The 21,235-nt window shown below is 54.7% G+C and overlaps 1 protein-coding gene, 1 non-coding gene and 1 pseudogene across 3 annotated transcripts; 1 reads left to right on the top strand and 2 right to left on the bottom strand.

The window, feature by feature from the left end:
- Window positions 1–1,597: 1,597 nt before the first annotated feature.
- LOC147646333 (uncharacterized) lies at window positions 1,598–15,723 on the bottom strand. 2 transcript variants are annotated; one of them, XM_086873605.1, is made up of 4 exons: window positions 15,626–15,723; window positions 7,009–7,134; window positions 3,656–3,734; window positions 1,598–3,469 (listed from the first exon to the last, which is right to left on the bottom strand). In XM_086873605.1, exons 3-4 carry the CDS (start codon window positions 3,705–3,707, stop codon window positions 2,463–2,465), a joined length of 1,059 nt encoding a protein of 352 aa, XP_086729731.1. In that variant the 5' UTR covers window positions 3,708–3,734; window positions 7,009–7,134; window positions 15,626–15,723; the 3' UTR covers window positions 1,598–2,462. The 2 variants fall into 2 exon arrangements, with proteins under 2 accessions (XP_086729731.1, XP_086729732.1); XM_086873606.1 differs by lacking the exon at window positions 15,626–15,723 and adding an exon at window positions 8,661–15,333.
- Window positions 15,724–17,208: 1,485 nt separating this feature from the next.
- Window positions 17,209–20,282, top strand: LOC147646334 (uncharacterized; annotated as a pseudogene).
- LOC147646335 (U2 spliceosomal RNA) lies at window positions 17,484–17,674 on the bottom strand. Its single transcript, XR_015281910.1, has one exon. It is a non-coding gene; the product is annotated as a U2 spliceosomal RNA (small nuclear RNA).
- Window positions 20,283–21,235: the final 953 nt, after the last annotated feature.

The following is a 21,235-nucleotide window of genomic DNA, read 5'->3' on the forward strand; positions in this document are numbered from 1 at the left end:
ACAAAAAATGAGGCTTCATAGGCACATTTGCAGGAAAAACAGGTTTAGGACAGGCTATCAGCAGAACTGTTCTCAGCTGGGTGAAAAAGGCCCCTTTGGCAGCTGCAGGGCCATTGAAAATGCAGACCCTCAGGCCATGGGGGAGAAAAGGGCCCTGAATTCCCCTCCCCTGACACACAAACCCTGCTCCCAGGCTGCTCCCCACACAGGATTCTACTGGAGGACTGGGGAAAGCTGAGAGTTGGCTCTGGCTTCTTTATGCTCCATGTCCTAAAGCTGCCTGGGAGAAGAAATTTAGGGTCAACTCCACTGGCACAATCCCTCCTGGCCCAGGGCACAGCGCCAGGAAGGTCTTTGCTCCTCCCTCGGCCCTCCCCGAGGAGGCTGGCAGGGCTGGCAGGTTTATGGCATTTGTCCTTGCTGCCCCTCACATCCCACTGCCCCACAAAGAGCCCCGAGCCACCCGTGAGGGACAGGCCCTGCTGGGCCAGGCCTGGGCTCAGGGCTTGGCCTTTCTGCTTCCTCCAACCCAGCCAGGCCTGGCTCAGCATTGCAGTTCCCTATGCTGTGCCCCAAGCTCACTCAGGCCCTGCTGGAAAGGGACCTGAGGTACCTCGATCCTCTCGGGCAGTGCATGGGAGAAAACAACAAACTTCTCAGGAGGATGGGGAACAAACTTTTAGTTGCAAACTTTAGAGAGTGAGGTACTCGGGAAATCATAAAGCTGCATGCAATTAGAGGAAATCACTTCATTAAGCACTGACTGAGCCAACTCGTCCAACCCATCCAACTTCAAGCTATCCAGATTTTGAAAACTGAAGTCAGTAGAAGCGAGAGAGGGACAGACATCCACAGCCAGCCTTGGATCCAGCGCCATCTCAGCTGCTGTGAGCTCCAGGGCCGTGGCACATGTCAGTGTCACACCCGTGTCACAGCCTCACCTGCTCTGCTCCCTCTCCCAGCTGGGGTTTTCGGGGTGCCAGGGGCTTGGCAGCCACTTTGGGGCTGGAGCAGAGGCTGCAGTGGCTGGGATGGGGCAGTGACCACCCCATACAGGCAGAACTTGCTCTGCCCCCAAACACGCCCTGGTGATGTCTGGGGCCATTCATCATTTCTCTGCTCTCCAGCACCGAGGCAACGCACTCTGGCTCCAGCTTTGAGATTGTGCCCATGGCAACCAGCCCTGGCAATGGGGCTCCATGGAGCTGCTCTCAGGAACACCCCAAAAGTTGGGAAGTGCCCCAAAAGCACCTCAGAAATGTGAGATACCCCAAAATCTCTTCAGGAACGTGGAATATCCAAAACCTCACTCAATAATGGGCTCCCCCTCCCTTCATCATCCCCAAAATTTGGGGTCTCATTGCAGACCCCAACCCACCTCCCCAATCCAAACCCCAACCCATCCCACTCCTGCTGGACATCAAGACCCCCTTCCCAAGCCCAATTTCCCTCATTTCACACCTCCCAAACTCCATCCCACCTATCCTGCCCCACCCAGTGCCCATCTCACCCCTCCTGATTTGCATCCCACTTCACCCAGTCCCCTTCCAACCCAATCCACATGATGCCTCGAGGAAGGCTGACCTAGAACAGGGGCTGGACAGAGTTAAGAATAAAGTTTATTAAAAGGCCTTAAAGGATACTGCCTTGGGCAGTACAAGAACCTGGCCAGGGCTACACCCATGAAAGACCAAAAATGGTCACAAAAATGGACAAGTGATCATGAGGTCTCACATTTTCAGAAGTTTAGGTCCATCTGCATATTTGGATTCATTGTCCAATTACAGCTTCAGATGATGAAGTCCCATCCTTCTTGTTTTCTCTCTTCAGTCCACCCTTGTTCATGCTTTTGGGCATGGAACTTGTAACAATTGTCCTTGGTATCAAGCTAGAAAAGGAATTGTTTTGTCTACCTACTCTGTGAAGAGAGCTCACTAACACTTAATAGGAAGTTCAAAACTACAAATGAAGAGAGTGCAGAATATGAAAAATATGAAAGCTAAAACTTAAGACATCACACCCTGAGGGGCTGTGGAATCCAGGAATTCTGGGTGGGATTGAGTAGATTTCAATGGCACTGAGTGGTTTTGAGGTGACAGATAGAACTCGCTCATCTCCTTGAATGCCAAGAAATGGAGACAAATATACCAAATACCCCCCAAACCCTCCCCATTACCTCCCTGAATACCAGATTCCCTTCAAGCACTAGTAAAAGAGAGATTTTAGATGCCTTTGATGAATCTGTAGACTTTTAGCCAATTTTGTCTGTTTTAAAGGGATGAAGATGAATCAAAAGGAAATTAGGGCCAAATCAAAATGACCACCAGCTCAGTGTCTTCCCAACACAGACCACTGGGTACATGGGTCATCAGGTCCTGCCCAACGTGGATCCTCTGATGGGGGATGGAGCTGGAGCAGCACATGGACACCTTCCTGCACTTGGGGCACTCGCAGGGCTTCCCTTACCGGTGCCTCCGTTGGTGTTGGGTCAAGTGAGAGCTCTGGGTGAAGCTCTTCCCACACTGGGGACACTCGTAGGGCCTCTCCCCAGTGTGGATGCGCCGGTGCCTGATGAGGTTGGAGTTGTCCTTGAAGCCCTTCCTGCACTCAGGGCAGCGGAAGGGCCTCTCATCTGTGTGAATCCGCTGGTGCTTGAGGAGGCTGGAGCTGGTCTGAAACCTCTTGCCACACTGGAGACACTCATAGGGCCTCTCCCCAGTGTGGATCATCTGGTGGATGGTCAGTTTGGACCTCCGGCTGTAGGTCATCCCACATTCCTCACACTCATAGGGATGTTCCCCAGTGTGGGTCCTCTGGTGGATGGTCAGGCTGGAGCTCTGACTGAAGCTCTTCCCACATTCCCCACACTCGTAGGGCCTCTCCCCAGTGTGGATGCGCTGGTGCCTGACAAGGGTGGAGTTTTGCTTGAAGCCCTCCCCACAGTCAGGGCAGTGAAAGGGCCTCTCATCCGTGTGAATCCGCTGGTGCCTGAGGAGATGGGAGCTCCTCTGAAACCTCTTCCCACACTCGGAACACTCATAGGGCCTCTCCCCAGTGTGGATGCGCTGGTGGATGATGAGGTGGGAGCTCCAGCTGAAGCCCTTCCCACATTCCTCACACTCATAGGCCCATTCCCCAGTGTGGATCATCTGGTGGCGGATCAGGCTGTTGCTCCGGCTGAAGCTCTTCCCACACTCCAAGCACTTGTAGCGCTTCTCCCCATCCTGAAGCTGCTCATGGACCACCAGCTCAGAGCCTCGGCTGGATCTCCGGCCACCTTCCCGGCACAGGGTGGGTCTTTCCTCCTCAGAGCACCCTGGGATGGGTTTGGAGCCCCTCCTCCTGCGGGATCTCTGGAGCTTTTCCTCCCCATTGGATTCCTGTGCTGTGGTACCGCTCAAAATGGCCCCTTCCACAAGGTTCTGCCGTGGGGATTTGTCCTCCCTGGTCTCCATCCTCAGCTCCTGGTCTGGGGGAGGAAGGACAAGGAGAGGATGGGATTTGCCTCCGTGCCAGAGGGAAGGGGAAGGAGATCCCCCCAGTGCATCCCCGGCAGGACGGCATCGGCAGCGGGGTTGTCCTGCAGCCGGGGGCCATGCTGGGCTGGAAGATGGAGCAGGAGAGAGGGGGAAAGGGGCACTGACTTCCTCCTCACCTGCCTGGGTGTCCTGGGGCATCTTCCTCTTCCTCACAGCCGCCTTCTCCATCTGGCCAAGGTTTGGGAATGGGAGATCCTGGTTTGGGGAAAAACACAACACATGAGCACACTGAATTAGGGGGTTTCCTCTCTCCAAGTCCACCTTTAGAAGTCACTGGGCAACTGGTGCCCATATAAATTCCCCAAACACCAAGTTTCAGCCCTGAAAATGCCTCCCAGGAGTTCCCCAACTCTGGTCTCTCCCCTTTGGTGTTCAGGGGTTCCCCCTGTCCCAGCTGCTGGGGGTCACACTTGTACTGGGGGTCCTCTGTCTGCTCAGTCCCTGCCCTCCTCAGGCTACTGGGAGTGCCAGGAATCTGAAAAGTTCCCCCCAGTTCCATCTCCTCAATAAGGGATGCTGGGACTCCCCATGGTTCCCCCAAGGGGAATTTGCTGCTCAGCTTTGGAGTTCTTCATTCTCCAAACATCTCCCCCAAAAAACCCAACCCAGGGACCCCCGAGGATATCTGGGCTGAGCTCCCCCTCCCCGGTCACCTGTGGGATGGTGGATAATGACCCCACAGGTGGGGGGCTATGAATTCAGGGAGTGCTCGACCTTGTGGTTACTTCTCCCTTCCCTGATCTTGCTTTGTTCCTCCTCTTCCTAGTCCTCCTCCCCCAGGAGCAGTGACACCCTCGGTGCCCCGAACCCCTCACAGCCCACGGGAGGAGCGGGGATGGAGCCGGGACAGATCGGGATGGGCAGCACGGGGCTCTCCGCTGCTCCCACCCGCTGGGGACGGGGGGAACCCGGCCCAGGGAAAAGGAGAGGGAAACTGGGAAAATTGGGGGCTGCAGATCCAACCTGGGGCTGGCTGGGGACCCTGGCTGGGGACTGCCAGCAACTGGGGCTCCTCTGGGGAGATGTGGGAGGGGGGAACACAGAGAGGGCTGGGGGATCCCAGGAGTGGCAGCACTGGCAGGGACTGGTTTGTACTGGGGTAACTGGAACCTTACTGGGGTAACTGGGAATGACTGGGAATGAGCACAAGCATGCTGAGGGCAGCTGGGATATACTGGGAGTGACTGTGACCATACTGGGAACAGCTGGAACCACAGTGGAAGAAACTGGGAGTGAGTGGGACTGTGCTGAGATGGACTGGGACTATTCCAGGGACAACTGGGATCATACTGGTAGGAACTGGGAACAATTGCAACTATTCTGGGATCATACTGGGATCAGAGTGGGAGCAGCTGGGTCCATGCTGGCTGAGACTGGGATCCCACAGAGGGTGACTGGAGTCATACTGGGATTGACTGGGAGTGGCTGGGAACAACTGGAATCATGCTGAGAGCAACTGGGAGGAGCTGGGAATGACTGGGAGCGTGCTGGGGCTGACAGGGATATACTGGGAGAGACAGGGAGTCCCAGGGATCACACTGGAGGCTACTGGGGTCATACTGGAACTGACAGGGAGCAACTGGGGGCCACTGGCCTCATACTGGGAGTGACTGGGATCAGACTGGGAGTTACTGGGATCAGACTGTGAGTGTGCAAGAAGCTGGAAAATTCGGGAAAAATTGGAAAAAAAACAAGGATAAATTCAAGGAAAATGGAAGGGAAAAATCAGGGAAAAACCAGAAAAATACCAGGGTGAAATAAAAAAACATCAGGGAAAAATCAGGAAAAAATTGGGAAAAATTTGGGAAAAATGGGAAAATTTGAAAAAATTTGGGGAAAACCAGGGAAAATTTTGGGGAAAAAAGAGAACACTCAAGGAAAAAATGGGAAAAAATTGGGGAAAAAATCAGGAAAAGACAGTGGAAAAAAATCTGGGAAAAATCAGAAAAAATGGGGGAAAAATAAGGAAAAAATAGGAAAAGAAGGAAAAATCATGAAAAACCAGGGAAAATTGGAAAGAATATTAGGGAAATCAGAAAAAAAAACTGGGAAAGAACTTGGAAAAATTGGGGAAAATCCATAAAAGAAAGAGGAATAAAATCTGGAAAGGAATAGGAAAAATCCCAGGAAAAATCAGGTAAAACCTAGGAAAATTTGAGAAGAAATTGGGAAAAAGCTAGAAACAAATTGGGAAAGGAAAAGAAAAGAATCAGGAAAAAATGGGAAATACATGAAAAAAATTGTGAAAAATTGTGAGAAATCAGGGAAAATATCAGGAAAAGAAGGCCAAAAAGACCCTGGGAAAAATCAGGAAAAATCACGAAAAAATTGGGAAAAATATTGGAAAAATGAAGGAAAACCCAAAAATATTTGAGAGAAAAACTTGCAAAAAAATCTGGAAAATAATTCGGAAAAAATCAGAGAAAAAATGTGGAAAAAAAGGAAAATCACATGAAAATCAGGGAAGTGAACCGGAAAAGGATATAAATATCTGGAAAAATCAGAAAAAAAATAATGAAAAAAAAATCAGCAAAGAATTGAGGAAAACCAGAAAAATCAGGGAAAGGATAATGGAAAAATCTGGAAAAAAATGGGAAAAAAAGGAAAAACCACAAAAATCAAGGAGAAGTTTGAGAAAAAAATGGGAAAAAATCAGAAAAAAAATCAGGAAAATAAAAAAAATCATGAAAAAAAGGGGAAAATCAGGAAAAATATTGAAAAAAATTGGGTAAAGTCAAGAAAAGAGAGGGAAGAAACATGGAAAAAATCAGGAAAAATCAGTAAAAAAATTAGGAAATACAGGGAAAAATCAGGGACAAATTGTGAAAAAAAATGGGGAACAACCAGGAATAAATTGCGAAAAGAAGAGGGAAAATCAGGAAAAAATGGGGGAAAATCAAGAAAAAAATTTAGGAAAAATTGGGAAAAAACAGGGAAAAAATCAGGAAAAGAAAGAGGAAGAAGACTGGGAAAAAAATGGGAAAAATCAAGGAAAAAAATCAAGGAAAAAATGAGGAAAGGAAAGTGAGAAATAAAACCTTGGAAAAATGGGAAAAAATTGAGAAAAAACCAGGAAATATCAAGGAAACAAACAGGAAAAATCAGGAAAAATTAGGAAAAAAAGGAGAAATATTGGGACAAATCAGAGAGAAAAAAATCAGGAAAAAAATGGGAAAAAACGAAAAATTATGGAAAAATTGGAGAAAAAGTTGGGAAAAAGACAGAAAATTTTGGGAAAAGAAGAGGAAAAAATCAGGAAAAATGGAAAAATCAGGAAAAAAATGAGGAAAAAACTGGGAAAAATTCAGGGAAAAATGAGGGAAATATCAGGAAAAAATAAAAAAAAAAAAAAAAGAGAGAAAAAAATTGGGAAAAATCAGGAAAAAACCAGAATTAATTCCCCCTATCCCATTTTTCCATGGAATTTTGGGAATTGCCTACGTGGGAGGTTGTAGAAGAATTTCCAGACCTGGGAATCCAGGGAGTGGGGAAAGGTGGAATTGCAGATGAGCTGGTCCAGATTTTTGGGAAGGTTGATAGCCTGGTCTTCTTCCAGCTTCCAGAATGTTCGGCTGAATCCCACGCCTCCTGCTGGCTGGAAATCATGGAAAAATCACGGGAAAGCTGTGATACAAATTCATGGAGTTTTGCCCCCAAAGCACCTTTTTTTCCTACCAAAATTTCTATTTTTTTCCCCCACCAAAATATTAATTTTTGGGATAATTAAATGAGGAAGATTAAGGGGAAATAGGGAAAAATAGGATGGAAATGGAGGAAAAATGGCAAAAAAGTTGGGGAAAACTAGAAAAAAATGGGGGAAAAGAGAGAAAAATGGGAGGAAAAACTGCGAAAATATGGAGGAAAACAAAGTGAAAATGGCAAAAAAAATTGAGGAAAAATGGGATAAAAATAGGGTAAAATGGGATGGAAATGGGGAAAAATGGGAGAAAAAAATACACGAAAATAAGGATAAAATTGTGGAAAAATGAGATAAAACTGGGATAAAAACAGAGAAAAAATTGTGGGAAACTAGGAGAAAAATGGAGGGAAATGGGAATAAAAATGGTAAAAATAAAGCAAAAATGGGAGAAAAATGGAAGAAAACGGGGATAATAGGAGAGAACATGGGGAAAAAAATGTAAAATGGATCAAAAACAGGGTAAAATGGGGAAATGGATAAATACAGATTAAAAATGGGAAAAAATTTGGAAAAAATAGGAAAACATGACGGGAAATTTGAGTAAAAATGGAGGAAAAATTAGAAAAAAATCAGAAAAAATTGGGGAAAATTTGAGGAGAAATAAGATAAAATAAGGGGAAAATGCAGGAAAAAAATAGAAAAAATGGGGAAAAATGATATGAAAATAAGATAAAAATAAGGAAAAATGGAGCAAAAATGGGGAAAAATTGGGATAAAAATAAGGAAAATTTAGGATAAAATGGATAAAAATGTGGGAAAATTGGATAAAATTGCTAGAAAATGGAGCAAAAATGGGGGGAAAAATGGAGATAATATTTGGGGAAAATGGAGATAAATTGTACTGTAATAGAGAATGATTGGGAGTGATTTGGCTCATCCTGGTGCCGAGGAAACTGGAGCCACATGGGGGGAGCAACTGGGCTCATGCTGGGAGCAGCCACTGCCGGCACCGGGAGCCCCGAACCCCTTTCCCGGCCATGCCGCCACTCCAGCCCCAGCACCCCCCGCCGGGGTCCCGGCAATCCCAGAGGTCCCCCCCATCTCGGGGTCCCCGGTTTGCGGCTCTGGGGTTCTCCTCTCTCTGAGGTCCCGCTCAGGGAAGCCGCGGCTCTCCCGCGGTTCCCTAAAACCGGGGTCCCCCCGCTCCCGCCCGGTCCCCATCTGGCACCGGCAAAGCTCGGGGGGCCCGGGCCGGGAAGCCCAACCCGCACCGCGGGGGGACCCGCATCCCCCCGGCCCCTTTGCCGGGGCTCTGCCGCCACAGGGAACCCCCAGAAACACCTCCCGGGGACCCCCGGGGTGCCCCCGAGGGGCATCTGCGGCTCGGCTCTGGAGCCCTGCCATCCCCAAACATCCCCCCCAAAAACCCCAAACCCAGGGAGCCCCGGGGTATTTGGGGCGAGCTCCCCCTCCCCGAGCACCTGCGGGATGGGGGGCGATGGTCCCGAAGGAGCTGCAGATGCAGAGAGCAGGGAGCGCAGGTGGAGCCTCCTCTGCCTGCTCCAGCTCTTCCTCCTCCTGCTGCTCCTCTTCCTCCTCCTCTGTCCCTCCTCTTCCTCCTCCTCTGTCCCTCCCCTGTCCCTGTGCGTGGTTCGGAGCCCTCGGGTGAGCGGGGCCGGGCCGGGACACGATGGGAAAGGGCTGGGTCCCCCGCAAACCGAGCTGGGGGCAGCGGAGGTTTGGGGGAACAATGGGAACGGGGCGGGACAGGGGAACAGGGGGAGGTGGGAGCACTGAGGGTCCCCCAGTTCACCCCAGGACCCCCAAGCCCCGTCCCAGCCCCCCCAGTTCCCCCCGCAGCCCCGGCTGAGGGGGGCTCAGCCCAGGAGCCGCCGTCGTTCGGGGCTCCCCCGAGTGCAGGAACGGGAGTGTTCCCGGCTCGGGGAGGCCCCAGCAGAGGAGGGGATCTTGTCCCTCTTCGAGAGCCTTCCAGGGTCTTCAGGCCCCTCTGAAGAGGAGTTTTTCTCTTTTTCAGGTTTTTTTGGGGGGGATCCCACCACTACAGGGATGTTTTTTTCTCCCCATTTTAGGGTGTTTGTGCGGCCGCAGCCCCACAAGTCCCTTTTGAAGGGGGATCATGACGGCTTTAAGTGACATTTTTAGGGGTGTCCCCACCCCAAGCCCCTGTAGGGGATGTTTTGTCCCCCAGGGTGGATTTTGGGGGTTCTCTCTACCATGGCCGCTTTAAGGGTCCCCGGTATTGTCGGGTCCCACTCTAACTCCTCTTAAAAGGGCAACACCACTCCCGTTGGTCCCGGCAGTGGAGCCCGGGAGGGGTTGGGGGTCCCGGGAGGGGTTTGGGGTACCTCGGTGATGCCAATGAAGGCGATGGGGTCTCCATGCTGGGTATAAACCTTTGTGAGGGGTTCCTGGGGATTTTCAGAAGTTCTGGGTGTTTTTGGGGCCATGGTGGTTTTTTGGGAGTTCTCAAGGGGGTTTACAGGGGTCCAGATGGGGGAATTTGGGCAATACCAGGGGTGGAATTGGGGGTCCCAAGGCTGTTTTGGGGAACCTGCTGGTGATGGAGATGGGGAGCCCATGCCAGGTATGAACCTTCTCAACGTCTGTATCGCGTTTTGCGGTTTTGGGGAGTTTTTGGAGCATCCAGGGATGTGTTTGGGATCAGGGGAGGCTGGGGTGTCCCGGGGGGTTTGGGGGTTCTCGGCAGGTTTGGGGGTACCTGGGCAATGCAGGTGGCAGTGCTGGGGACCCCGTGCTGGGTTTGAACCTTCTCACCGCGCACGGGCAGCGTCAGCGTGTTCAGGGAGATCCTGGGGGGCCAGGGGGTCACCCCAAATCCCAGGGACCCCAAATGCTGAGGGACCCTCCGAACTGCCCTCACCGCTGGATCTGCTGCAGGCAGGGGGGCACCAGCACTCGGCCCCCACCCTCCACCATCACAGGGGGGCTGTGGAAGAAATCTGGGGGTGCACGGACAGGTTGGGTGGGACCCCCAAAGTCCTGGGGGAGGGGACACGGGGGGACTCCAGGAATTCCCATTATAGGGGGATGAGGGGGGACCCAGGAAGAGTTGGGGGGGCTGGTTGTGTCATGGGGGGACCCTCAGGAGTCTTAGGGGAGGTGGGGAGGGCAAGGAACAGGGCAACCCCCAGGATGGGTTTGGAGGGGAACTGGATTGGGGCTCTCATGGCAGTGAAATGGGAAGATCTCCCCATGGAATTCCATGGGAATGACATGGCAGTGAGATCCATCTACAGAATTCCCATGGGAGTGGGACAGGATCCATTCATGGAGATCTCATGGGAATGCGATGTCGGAGATCCATCCATGGAATTTCCGTGGGAATTCACACGTTCCCAAATTTTGCCCTCCCAAATCCCGCATTCCCATTCCCATATTCCCTGGGAATTCTGCCCTCCCCACCTTTACACTCCAGCGCCTCCCGCCCATATCTGACATATTTCCGGAGACATTCCCTGCAGCTGTGAGCCAGGGAATTCATTAATCCCTCAGCCTGGATCTCAGGGATCCCCATGGCGGTGCCACAGTTGCCATCGCAGCCCCACAGATCCCCCAGCCCCGGCTCCCCCCGCTCAGCCCCGCTCTGGCTGTGCCGCTGCTGCAGCATCTGCAGCTCCCCGCTGGCCCCGCCATTGGCGCCGCTCTTTGCTGCCCGCCAGTGGCAGCCCGATGCTGCAGTGACGTCACCGGTCGCCGGGCAGATCCCGGCGGCGCAGGGCGGGCAAGGCGGAAGCGAAAGTGCCCGAGGGAGCGCGGGGGGAGGGGACGGGGCAATTCCAGGGAATTCCCCTGGATCCCCTCCCGGGATCCCCCGGGACCCTCCTCGGCCGCGCACTGCGGGACCCCCGGGACAAACTGGGCTGAACTCCCGGGCCCTGCGCTCAAACTCTGCCTGGAACCCGCCGGCTTCGGCCCAAAGCGAGGGAAACCCCGGGATCCGCGGATCCCATTTTTCCTGCGGCTGCGGCTCCCCAGCCCCGGCGGAGCAGGAGCGGGCGCTGGGAGCCCGAGCCCCGATTCCCAATCTCCTTCTCTCTCTCTCTCTGCTGCTCTCTCCCTCTCCTTTGGGTGATCAGAAATCCCAGAGCGGCTGGAGAGCCCCGTGCCCAGCTCGGCTTTCTCTGGAAAGGGAGGCCTGGGGGTGCGGTGCCCCGGGATGGCCGGGAATGGGGCTCCGGGGGTCCCCGGGCTGACGGAACCGGGGGATCCAGGGGCTGGCAGGGGAGGATCCCCGGGAAAGGGGGTGCAGGGCGCTGTTGGTGCAGGAGAAGGGGGTGCAGGGGGTCCCGGAGCTGGGGAAGGAGATGCGGGGGGGTCCCAGGGCCCAGGAATGGGGATCCAAGGGGGTCCCAGAGGGGCTCCCCAGAGCCCCTCCCAGGGCACAGCAGGAGCTGGGTCAGGAGCTCTGGCAGAGACAAAAGGGGGTGAGCCCGGCATGGGGGGGACATGGGGGAGTCACAGGCGCTCCTGGGGGGGGACACGACCCCCGGGGACCCCTCCTCACCTTCTCCCACGTACCCCAACAGAGCCCCTAAATGGATGAGCAGAGCTCGGTGACTGCAGTATGAAACTTGTTCAGTGGCACAGGAGGATTTAGAATTGAGGACAGGGGAAGGGTTTAACCCAGCCTCCTGTTTGAACAGCCTGGAGAGGGGGCTGGGAAGAAACCCATGCCTGCATTGAATTGAGAGAGATCCAGACCCGGGCTGGGAGAGATTTGAGACACACCCACCTTTGGACTTTGCTGTCCACAACACCCTGTCACATAAAGGTAAAACCTTACAAAAGAAAGAACTTGTAAAATCATGGTTTAGGACTTGATACATGGGCTTAGTGTAGCTAGCAGCTAGCCTGGTAAGTTCCCAGGCAAAAACATCTTGAGGATGAAAAGTTTGTTAACATAACAAACTATTCTTGGGGAGAAAAACAAGTGCACCTGTAGTAACAAGGGATCTGTCCCATGGGAATCAGTAGAAAAAGTATGTAAACATTGTTAGAGAGAAAAGTTTGGACTGACGTGTACACTCACCATTACCAACCAGTGAACTGAGTTCCTAACCAACTGGAATTAAGCACGGTGCCTTCTGATAACCATGTAAATATAAGCTGTGTGCAGTAAAGCTTTGGCTGTGGTGGAAGAAGAAACAGGCGTCATTGTCCATCTCTACTACGACACACCCAACCAGGACATCAGGTCCTGCCGAAGCAGTGGAAAGAAGCAGCTCTGGTGGCCAAGTGACACGGCCCATTCCAAGTGTCCCTGAGCACAGAAACAGCCCCAGCACAGCTGAACACGGGGGGACCCCTCAGCCTCGGCTCAAGGGCTCTGAAGCCCCGGAGATTTGGATTTCCCGGCTGCAGCAGGAGGATGGGAGGCCGCCCCTGAGCCTGCACTGAAGGCAAGGCAGCAGCAGCCAGGGCTCCCCAGCAGGGGAAGCCCCTGGGCCTGCACACAGATCCTCTGCTGAAATCCTCGGCCTGGGCACCCTCCTTTGGCATCTCCAGCCCCTGCGGGACAATCCTGGCTGGCACTGCTGGAGCTTCAGGGCTTTCTGTGCCTGCCCTCGCCACAGCTGCTGGGGAAGGCACCGTGAGAATTCCACTCTGGATCTCAATTACACTCAAACTCTGGGCTGGCTGGGATTAGATTCTAGGAAAATATACCAAGTGTAAAATTATTTTTTATCTGATTTCTCCAGTCAGGCTTGGTTTGCATTTTCCTTGGGGAAAGGAATTTTAAAGGGTTTTTTTAAGGGATGTTCCACCACTCAGCAGAGATGAGCTTAACATCTCAATAGACTGGGAATAGCCCAAAAGATTCCCACAAAGACAACGACCATCAACAAAACATCAAGGCCCAGCAGCAAACATCAACCAACATCTACCCCAGACTCTGCCCTGGCACAGCTGGAGACACCTGGTCTGGAAAAGGCTGAGCAGGAAATCCAGGAGTGCAGACCTCATTCACATCAGAGGCACAGAAATCTGGATGCAACAGGAAACCAAACACTGAGAACTCCACAACTTGGAAACAATGAACATTAAACCAATGGATTTCTATGGGTTCAGACTGGATAAAGTTTAGGAAACATCTAGTAAAACTCACATATCATGGAATGATTTTCTCTGCACATGCAGACTATGGTGTGGTTGAAATGATTCTGTTCAGAATCAAGTAATGCCTTATTTTTCTAAAGACATTGTTGGAGAGTTTTTGCTTTTCAGAGTTTCAGTGAAAGGATTACACGATTAAAAGAATTTTTCATAATAACTCTACTTTTCTGTTGGCAGTTCTGTTTGGGCCAGGGGTGTGAGAGTCAGTCTTTAGTCAGAAGAGAAGAAAAAGAAAATACTTGATTTCTTTCTAATTTTTGTTTTTATGTTTGTGTGTGGCTCGTAGTGATGGCAACATTATGGCATGGGTTTTTCCATGTTCACCTTTAAGCTGCATTTTGAAAAGTAGAAGAGTTTGAAAGGAGACCCTTTAAAAGGTTAACAGTTAATAGAAAATTGTTAAAAAAAACCAACAAACCAGCAGATGGGGGAGGGAGCCCTCCATGTGAGTCATCCCATGGCTCCCCAGGAAGAGAAGCTTCATTCCAGGCAGCCAGGAGAGGAGCTTTAGAAATGCAAATTAACACCTCTGGGGCAAAGCCTGGACAATGTACCAGGGTCTTCCTGCCTGGGGGAGGAATTGGCCTGAATTCCTCTGCCCCTTAGCCCAAGCTCTGCCTGGGGGCACAGATGGAATTTGCACAGCTAAAGGCAGAGCCCATGGTGAGGATATCTGACTGCAGCAGAAATTGGTTAAGCTGAAAAGGAAAACAGCAAATGGAGATTGTTGTGAAAATTTCACTATAAAAATGGGCGGAAATCATCCCAGTCCCCACCTTAACTTGTGCTCTCACTTTCTATGTTACCTAGGGTGAATTAGAGCACTGGGGTTTTTTTTGGTACCCCAAGTTAAGGGAAATCAGTTGGGAATCCAAGTATGTGCTGATTTAATTAGAGAAAAGCCAAAAATTGATGCAGCCCTGGCTGGAAGGAGCACCCAGAAAATGGGGAAAAGATGAACGGCCACCAGAACAAATCCTGCAACACCATGGACCAGACCCTGGGAACCGTAACAAATTCATATCAGGAGCCAGAAAAACTATTTATCATTTCCATGGCATAATTAGATTACAGGATGTCCTCAAAATAATACCCAACCAGACAGCTCAAGCTTCTGACTTTCTTCCCAACCAATCCGCCCAGATGAGGAACACAACATTTCACCATGGGATGGAGTCACATTATTTTTTAGCAGGAAAAGGAGGCAGAGTTTGTGGAAAATTAAATGACTCAAACTGCTGTTGGCAAATAGATCACAAAGGAAAAGTGGAGAAACAGATAACAAAGGATATAAGAATAGAGCTCATGTACCGGTCCAAACATGGAAAGGATGGGAATGGGCAACTTTTTTGTGGTTCCCTGGCAGACCATGAGTTAAACGAATGCAGTTTCTCCTCTTATGTGCTACAGCAACTCTCATCTTTTCACCATGCAGGACACCTTGCTGAGTGCAGCTCATTCAGCAGCTGAGCAAGGGGATGCAGGGAGCAGCCAGGCCTCCTGAGCCACAAACAGCTACAAAAGGACAGCGAATGAGGGCACTGAGAGCAATCCCAAAATCAAAGAACATCCAGGAAGAAAAAACGGAGTCTGTGAGTGAATTTGCTTGCAGATAGGGCCGTGACTTGCACAGAAGGAAGCAATGTGAGAAAGCATCAGTTTCAGAAAATGTTACTAATTGACAAGGACTGCTCCTCAGACAAAGTCCCGCTAAATTCCTGAACTTCCGGAAGAACAAAGACTTAACAGAGCCATCAATATCGGATGTTACACAAAAGTGGTGGGTACATATTAACCGGGACATGCAGGAGGCAGATCGGGAAGTCTGAACCTTCCAAGCACCTCCGCCAGTGGGGAAAGGGACAGGGACACGCGGCCGGGAAAACCAGGACAAAAACGAGGCCGCGTCCTCCAGCAACTGGAGAGAGCACATGGCAAATGCCCCATGGCCTCTCCCTTTGGGCAGCAATAAAGTCACTCTCACACCGCTCCTCGGGCTCCTTTGGCCACACAAACCTCTGGCGCCGGGAATTTTCCCGCCCAGCCCCGGGCACAGCGCAGCCACCTCCGGACTACCGACACGAACCGGGACGAGCCAGCGCTGCTCCGGCACCGGCTCCTGCCGAGGCCCCAGCGGGAAGGAGACCGCGGGCAGCCGCTCCCGCAGCGCCCTCACGCCAGGGCCAACACGGGCCGGCCACGGCACAAATAACCCGCCACAGCCCCCTGCCGCCCCCTCCCGGGCCCGCAGCGAGCCCCGAGCCCCCGCAGAACCGAGCGCGGCTCCCACCTGCGATGGCTGGGGCCGCCTCCGAGCTCCGCCGCCGCCTCACCGGGCTCCGGCCGCTGCCGCCGCTCCCGGGCCCGCACAGACGCTCCGGCAATGGCGGCTCTCCTGCCCCGCGGCCGCCCTGGGGGCGCCAGCGGGGCCGGGCTTGTCCCCGCTCTGCCCAATCAGCGCGCGCCAGAACCACGAGTGACGGCAGCAGCAGCCAATCGCAGCCAGCGGCGGGCTCTCTGCACACGGCACAGTCCCGCCCCGCGCTCTCAGGCCCCCGGGCTGTGTGAGGGGAAGGGCGGAGATGAGGAACAGCCCTGGAACGGGCCCGGCCCGAGCCGCCATTGAGCTCCCAACACAAACAAAGTTCTCCGCAGCTCCCGGTCCGCCTTTCCCTGCCCTGGGTGTTCGGTGGCTCCGGCTCAGCGGGAAGCCCTGGAGCCTCACTTCTCCCACCTCTAATTAGGAGCATAAGTGCATCGCTCGGATTTCCCCCTAAAAAGGTAAACTGCTCCAAACCCCTGTGGATGAGTGGGGGAGGAGAGAGATTTCTGGCAGAAAACTCCACAAACTCAGAGCAGGATCATGAGAAGTAAAGGAAGACCCTTAAAACCAGCTTCCCCCCACCCCTTCCTCCTCCCAACTGCGCCTCCTCCCCCGGCAGTGCAGGGACACAGGGAATGGGGCCATGGTCACTCCATCCCCCGGGGCTTTTCCCGCTGCTCAAGGACAGGAGTCGTTCCCCTGCTGCACCCTGGGCTCTCTCCCACCGGAGACTTCTCCAGGAACTTCTCCAAGCTGAGTCCATCCCATGGGGAACAGCCCCTCACAGTGCTGCAGTGTGGGTCACTCTGCCATGGGGTCAGTCCTTCCAGGACAGGCGGCTCCAGTGAGGGCCCCTCTGTCCGCAGGTGTCCCCCGGGGCCACAGCCTCATCTCAGGCATTGCCCTGCTCCGGCATGGGCTTCTCCAGGGGCTACGGGTGGATCTCTGCATCCTCGTGGCCCTCTGCATCTGATACCTCCATCTTTGGATCCATCCAGGGATTGGATCTGCTGAACACAGAGGAAACTTCCAGAACCTTCTCTCAGAACCCAGCCCTGTAGAAAGCCGAGCTATCAAAAGCAGGCTGTGCAAACCTAATACAGCCCAAACAGTAGGGACACGGATAGCCAGCAGCTCAGGTGCACCCCAAAATGGGTATCCAGATGTGCAGGGGCTCAGGTGTGCCCAGAAATGCGGCCCCAGGTGTAGGAGTAAAAACGGGTTTGCGGTGAGATACTTCTCCAAGCCAGGCTGAGCTTGGGATAAGCAGTTTATTATTTAGGTAGAGGGTGGAAGAGATCCATTTACGCTGCCAGCCACAGCATAAACGTGCTCAAAGAGGGAGAGAGAAAGCGGAAAGGGGAGGCTGAGAGCATAAGGGCAGAAGGTAATTAAATGGGTAGAGAAAGAGGGGCAAGAGGGGGTAAGAGAGCCTAAGAGGTTAAGAAGAGAAGTTAAGTTAGAGAGCAAAGTTCTTGTTTGGCAGGAGAATGCAGGAGCGAGGCTGAGTGCCGATGGCAGGGCTGTGAGCGCGATAGAGCCGCGATAGAATGGCGATAGAGCCGCGCTCGATGAACGGCACTCGATGGCCACGGGCGATCGCTCGGAGCCCTTTGTGAGCGCGGCGGGTGCGGTGGGGGGCCGCGCTGGCGGTAGCGGGGATATCGCGATAGAGAAGGGTCCGGGGCTGAGCCGCAGCGTGGTGATATCGCGATAGAGAAGGGTCCGGGGCTGAGTCGCAGCGCGGGGATGTCGCGATTGAAACCGGGCGGTCTCGACTCGAAAGAAAAGCTCACTCTATTTTTAACCCATTAGGTGACCCCGAGCGGGGTGCACCGCTCCCGGAGGCTCTGCAATACCGGGACGATGCGCGGAGTGGAGGAAGCAAGCTCCGGGTCCAACTCCCGAACCCAAAAATCTGTTTAACATGAAGTCCTCTCATCGAGGACCTATCAGATATTAAACTGATAAGAACAGATACTACACTTGATCTTAGCCAAAAGGCCGAGAAGCGATGCGGGAGTTCCCGCCCCGCACCGATCCCACCCGGATCTGCCTTTTACCACCTCACGGCCACCCCCGCGCCGCCCCCGCAGCTGCTCCGGGCCGTTCCCGGCCTCTTTCCGCGCCTCCTCCCGCATTTCCCTCTCGCGTCCCGCCCGATCCGGCCCCACTGAACCCCGAAACCCCCCAGAAAACATTCTCCCAGCGTGCCTTTCGCACACTTTTTCTCGATAAATCTGCATAACCCCGCCCCTCACCCCGGCAGCGCGGGAAGTTTCAAACGGGACAGCGGAAGCCTGGGAGAATTGGGGAAAATTCGGAATTTTGGGAGTCTTGGCTACCCCTGGTGAGACCAGCGAGGATGAGGAGGCGGCGGGTCCTGCCGGGGGTCGCTTTGGGAGGTGTTACCTCGGCACACCTGCGCGGGTGTCTCCTGGAGGAGAGGAGGGGCTGGGTGGGAGCTGGGGGAGCACCTGGAGACTCCTGGAGGTACCCGGAGGCTCCTGCAGGTACCTGGAGGCTCCCGGAGGTACCCGGAGGCACCTGGAGGCTCCTGGGCACGCGGCGCTGCTGAAGGAGGCGCTGAGGGAGCAAAGCCTTGTGCTGAAGCAGCAGCGGAGTGGGTGCGATCCTTTTCTACCCAATTTCATGTTCCCGGTACCCTCAGTTCCATCCCGGTTCTTCCCAAGTGCCTCCCTGATATATCCTTGTGACGCCGGCAGAAAGAGCGGGCAGTGAGAGGAGAAAGAGTTTGAACACAGGCAGAAACCTTCCTTCCATAAGTGCCTGTTTAAATGGAGGAGGAACCCCCTTCACGGGCGATTCTCAGAGCTTCAATCGCGCCTTTTTCATTACTTCTCCGATTAACGGGAAAACACCATTTCCCTTCATTTTCGCTTCAAAGAACAGAAAGGCGCGGGGCCGGGAGGGCTGATAGAGGCACCGGCCCTGGCAGGGACCCCGCCGGGGATCGCGGAGCTCCCGGACCGTGCCCGCCGCCCTCACCGGGGCCGCCATCGCTCCCTGAGGGAGGTGCCGCCATGAGGGGAGGGCGGGGGCGGTATCGGTAACCACGCCCATTGTGGGCGGGGCAGGTCCCGCCCCCGGCAGCGGCGCGGGGATGGCGGCGGAGGAGCCTCCGCAGCCGGAGCCGCTCGGCTGGACGGTACCGACGGAGCCCCCTCACACGTCTCCATCCCGCCACCCTCGGGATGCGGTCCCCCGGTTCTCCCACGCGCCGCGGCCTCGCTCCTCCCGGGAGGGCCTCGATCATCCCGGCAGCGCCTGGACCGACCCCAGTTCCCCGGACCCACCGCCAGAATCCCCCAAAACCGCCCCGATCCCTCCGCGCCTTCCCCGCCCTCCCCCCTCAGGACCCTCTCGGGGGGACCCCGGTGGGCCGGGGAGCCGCTTGGGACGCCCCCGGTGACCCCCGGTGTCCCCCCAGACGTGAACTGCCTGGCCTACGACGAGTGACCATGGCGCAGCAGGACTGGATCCAGCAGGAGGTGGGGAAACCCCCGCCCCAAATCCTCCCCTGGAGCCCCTCCGGCCGCGCCCCGCGGGGGTTCCGGAGCCCCCCGAGGCCGTGACCCCCCCTGGTTTCCCCCTCCACCCCAGGTCGCGGTGCAGAACCCGCTGGTGTCGGAGTGCCTGGAGCTGTCCGAGCTCTACAGGGAGTACGCCGAGGATGACCACGTGTACCAAGAGAAGATCAAGGTGGCACTGGGGGGCACCAGAACATACTGGGGGGACACTGGGATAGCAGTAGGGGACTGGGAGCTGCACTGGGACACTGGGGCGAGGCGAGGCACTGAGACACACTGGGAGATACTGGGAAGCACTGGGACATACTGGGAACAGCACTGGGGTCAGATTCGGAGCTGCTCTGGGACACTGGGGTGGGCCTGAGAGGAGCTGGGACACACACTGTGGAACTGGTGGTGGCACTGGGACATACTGGGAACAGCACCAGGGTGGGACTGGGAGCTGCTTTGGAACCTGGGACGGGGATGGACACAGCCCAGGGATACTGGGAGGTGCTGGGAACAGCACCAGTATTGGACTGGGAGGCACTGGGACACCAGGCCAGGGCTGGTTGTAGCTGGGCTGTCCTGGGGCTGTCTTGGGCCTGTACTGGGGTTGTCCTGGGGCTGTCCCCGTGCCCCCCCCGGTGTCCCCACGGACCCTGCCACCCCCAGGATCCGCTGCAGAAATATTCCTACATCTGCAAGAGGCGGCTGGACGGGAACTGCTTCTACTGCACCTGAAGGCACTGCTGGGGGACAGGCAAGACCTGCAGCGGTGCGGACCCCCAGGGACCCCGAAGAAACACCCCCAGAGACCTCCCAAAAACAGCCCCGGAGATCCCCAAAATACTCCCAGAGACCCCCAAAAATACTCCCAGATACCTCCAGAAACACCCCAGGGACCCCAAAAATACCCCCAGGGACCCAAAAACACTCTGAGAGCCCCAAAACTCCCAGAGAGTTCCCAAAACACCCAGAGACTCCCTAAAGTCCCTAGAGACCCCCCTCCCAAACTACCCCGAGACCTCCCCCAAAAGCCCCAGCCTCCAAAACACCTTGAGAAACCCCCCCCCCGCCCCAAACCCCCCTGAGCCCCCCCCCAATCCACCCAGAAATTGCTCCCGAGCCCCCCTGGGCTGTTCCCACCATCGTCTGGTTGCCTCCTGGTGCCTTCAAGCCCCCTCCCCAGACCCCTTGGGGAGCCCCCCGATGCCCTCCCAAATTAAAGGAGGTGTCAGCGCGGAGCACGGAGGAGCTGGTGGCCCAGGGCTTCACCGAGTTCACCACTGGGGTCTTCCACAACACAATGGGGCTCGGGAAGCGGCTTTGGCGTGTTTAGAGGGCTCTAGGGGGGTCTGCAGGGGTCAGGAACCCCCCAAACCCCTCAGAGACACTTCAAGCACCCTCCCAGTTGCCCCAACCCACCCAGGATCCCTGTAACCTCCTCCCAATCCTTTCCCAGCCTCCTCAGGATCCACCAAAAATCCCTCCTCTTCCTCTCAGGATCCCACAGCCCCCTCCCAGTTGCCCCTCACTGCCCCAGGACCCCCAAACCCCCTCCCAGTCCCTTCCCAGTCCCACCAGGACTCACCAAGACCCCTCCCAGACTCTTCCAAGCACAAAGAACCTCATCCAAGCCCTTGCTTTTCCAGCCCCTCCTGACTCACTCAGATCCTTCACAGTTACATCCAGCACCCCCAAAATCCCTCCAGGTTTCCACCAGGATCCCCGGAACCCCATCCCACCCTCAACATCCTTCAAACCCCTTCTCAGCCATCCTAGGCACCTGACTCCCTCTCCCAGTTTAAATCAGTCTCTCTCAAACTCACTCCCAGTTAATCCCAGCACACCCCAATCCCCCTCCCAGCCCCCCCGGTGCCTCCCCCGCTTCCCCCGGCGCTGTGGGGGCCGGGCCGTGCCCCAGTGCCGGCTCAGGGGGTGCTCCAGGCTGACGTGCTCCACCTGGCAGCTGGAGCTGAGCCCGCATTGCCGGGGCGGGTTTCCCAGCAGCACGAGGAGCTGCTGGCTCCAGTCCCCGCTGGGG

Source organism: Cyanistes caeruleus, unplaced genomic scaffold, assembly GCF_971803275.1.
Source record: "Cyanistes caeruleus unplaced genomic scaffold, bCyaCae1.hap1.1 HAP1_SCAFFOLD_101, whole genome shotgun sequence".
In the NCBI taxonomy this organism is placed as follows: domain Eukaryota; kingdom Metazoa; phylum Chordata; class Aves; order Passeriformes; family Paridae; genus Cyanistes; species Cyanistes caeruleus.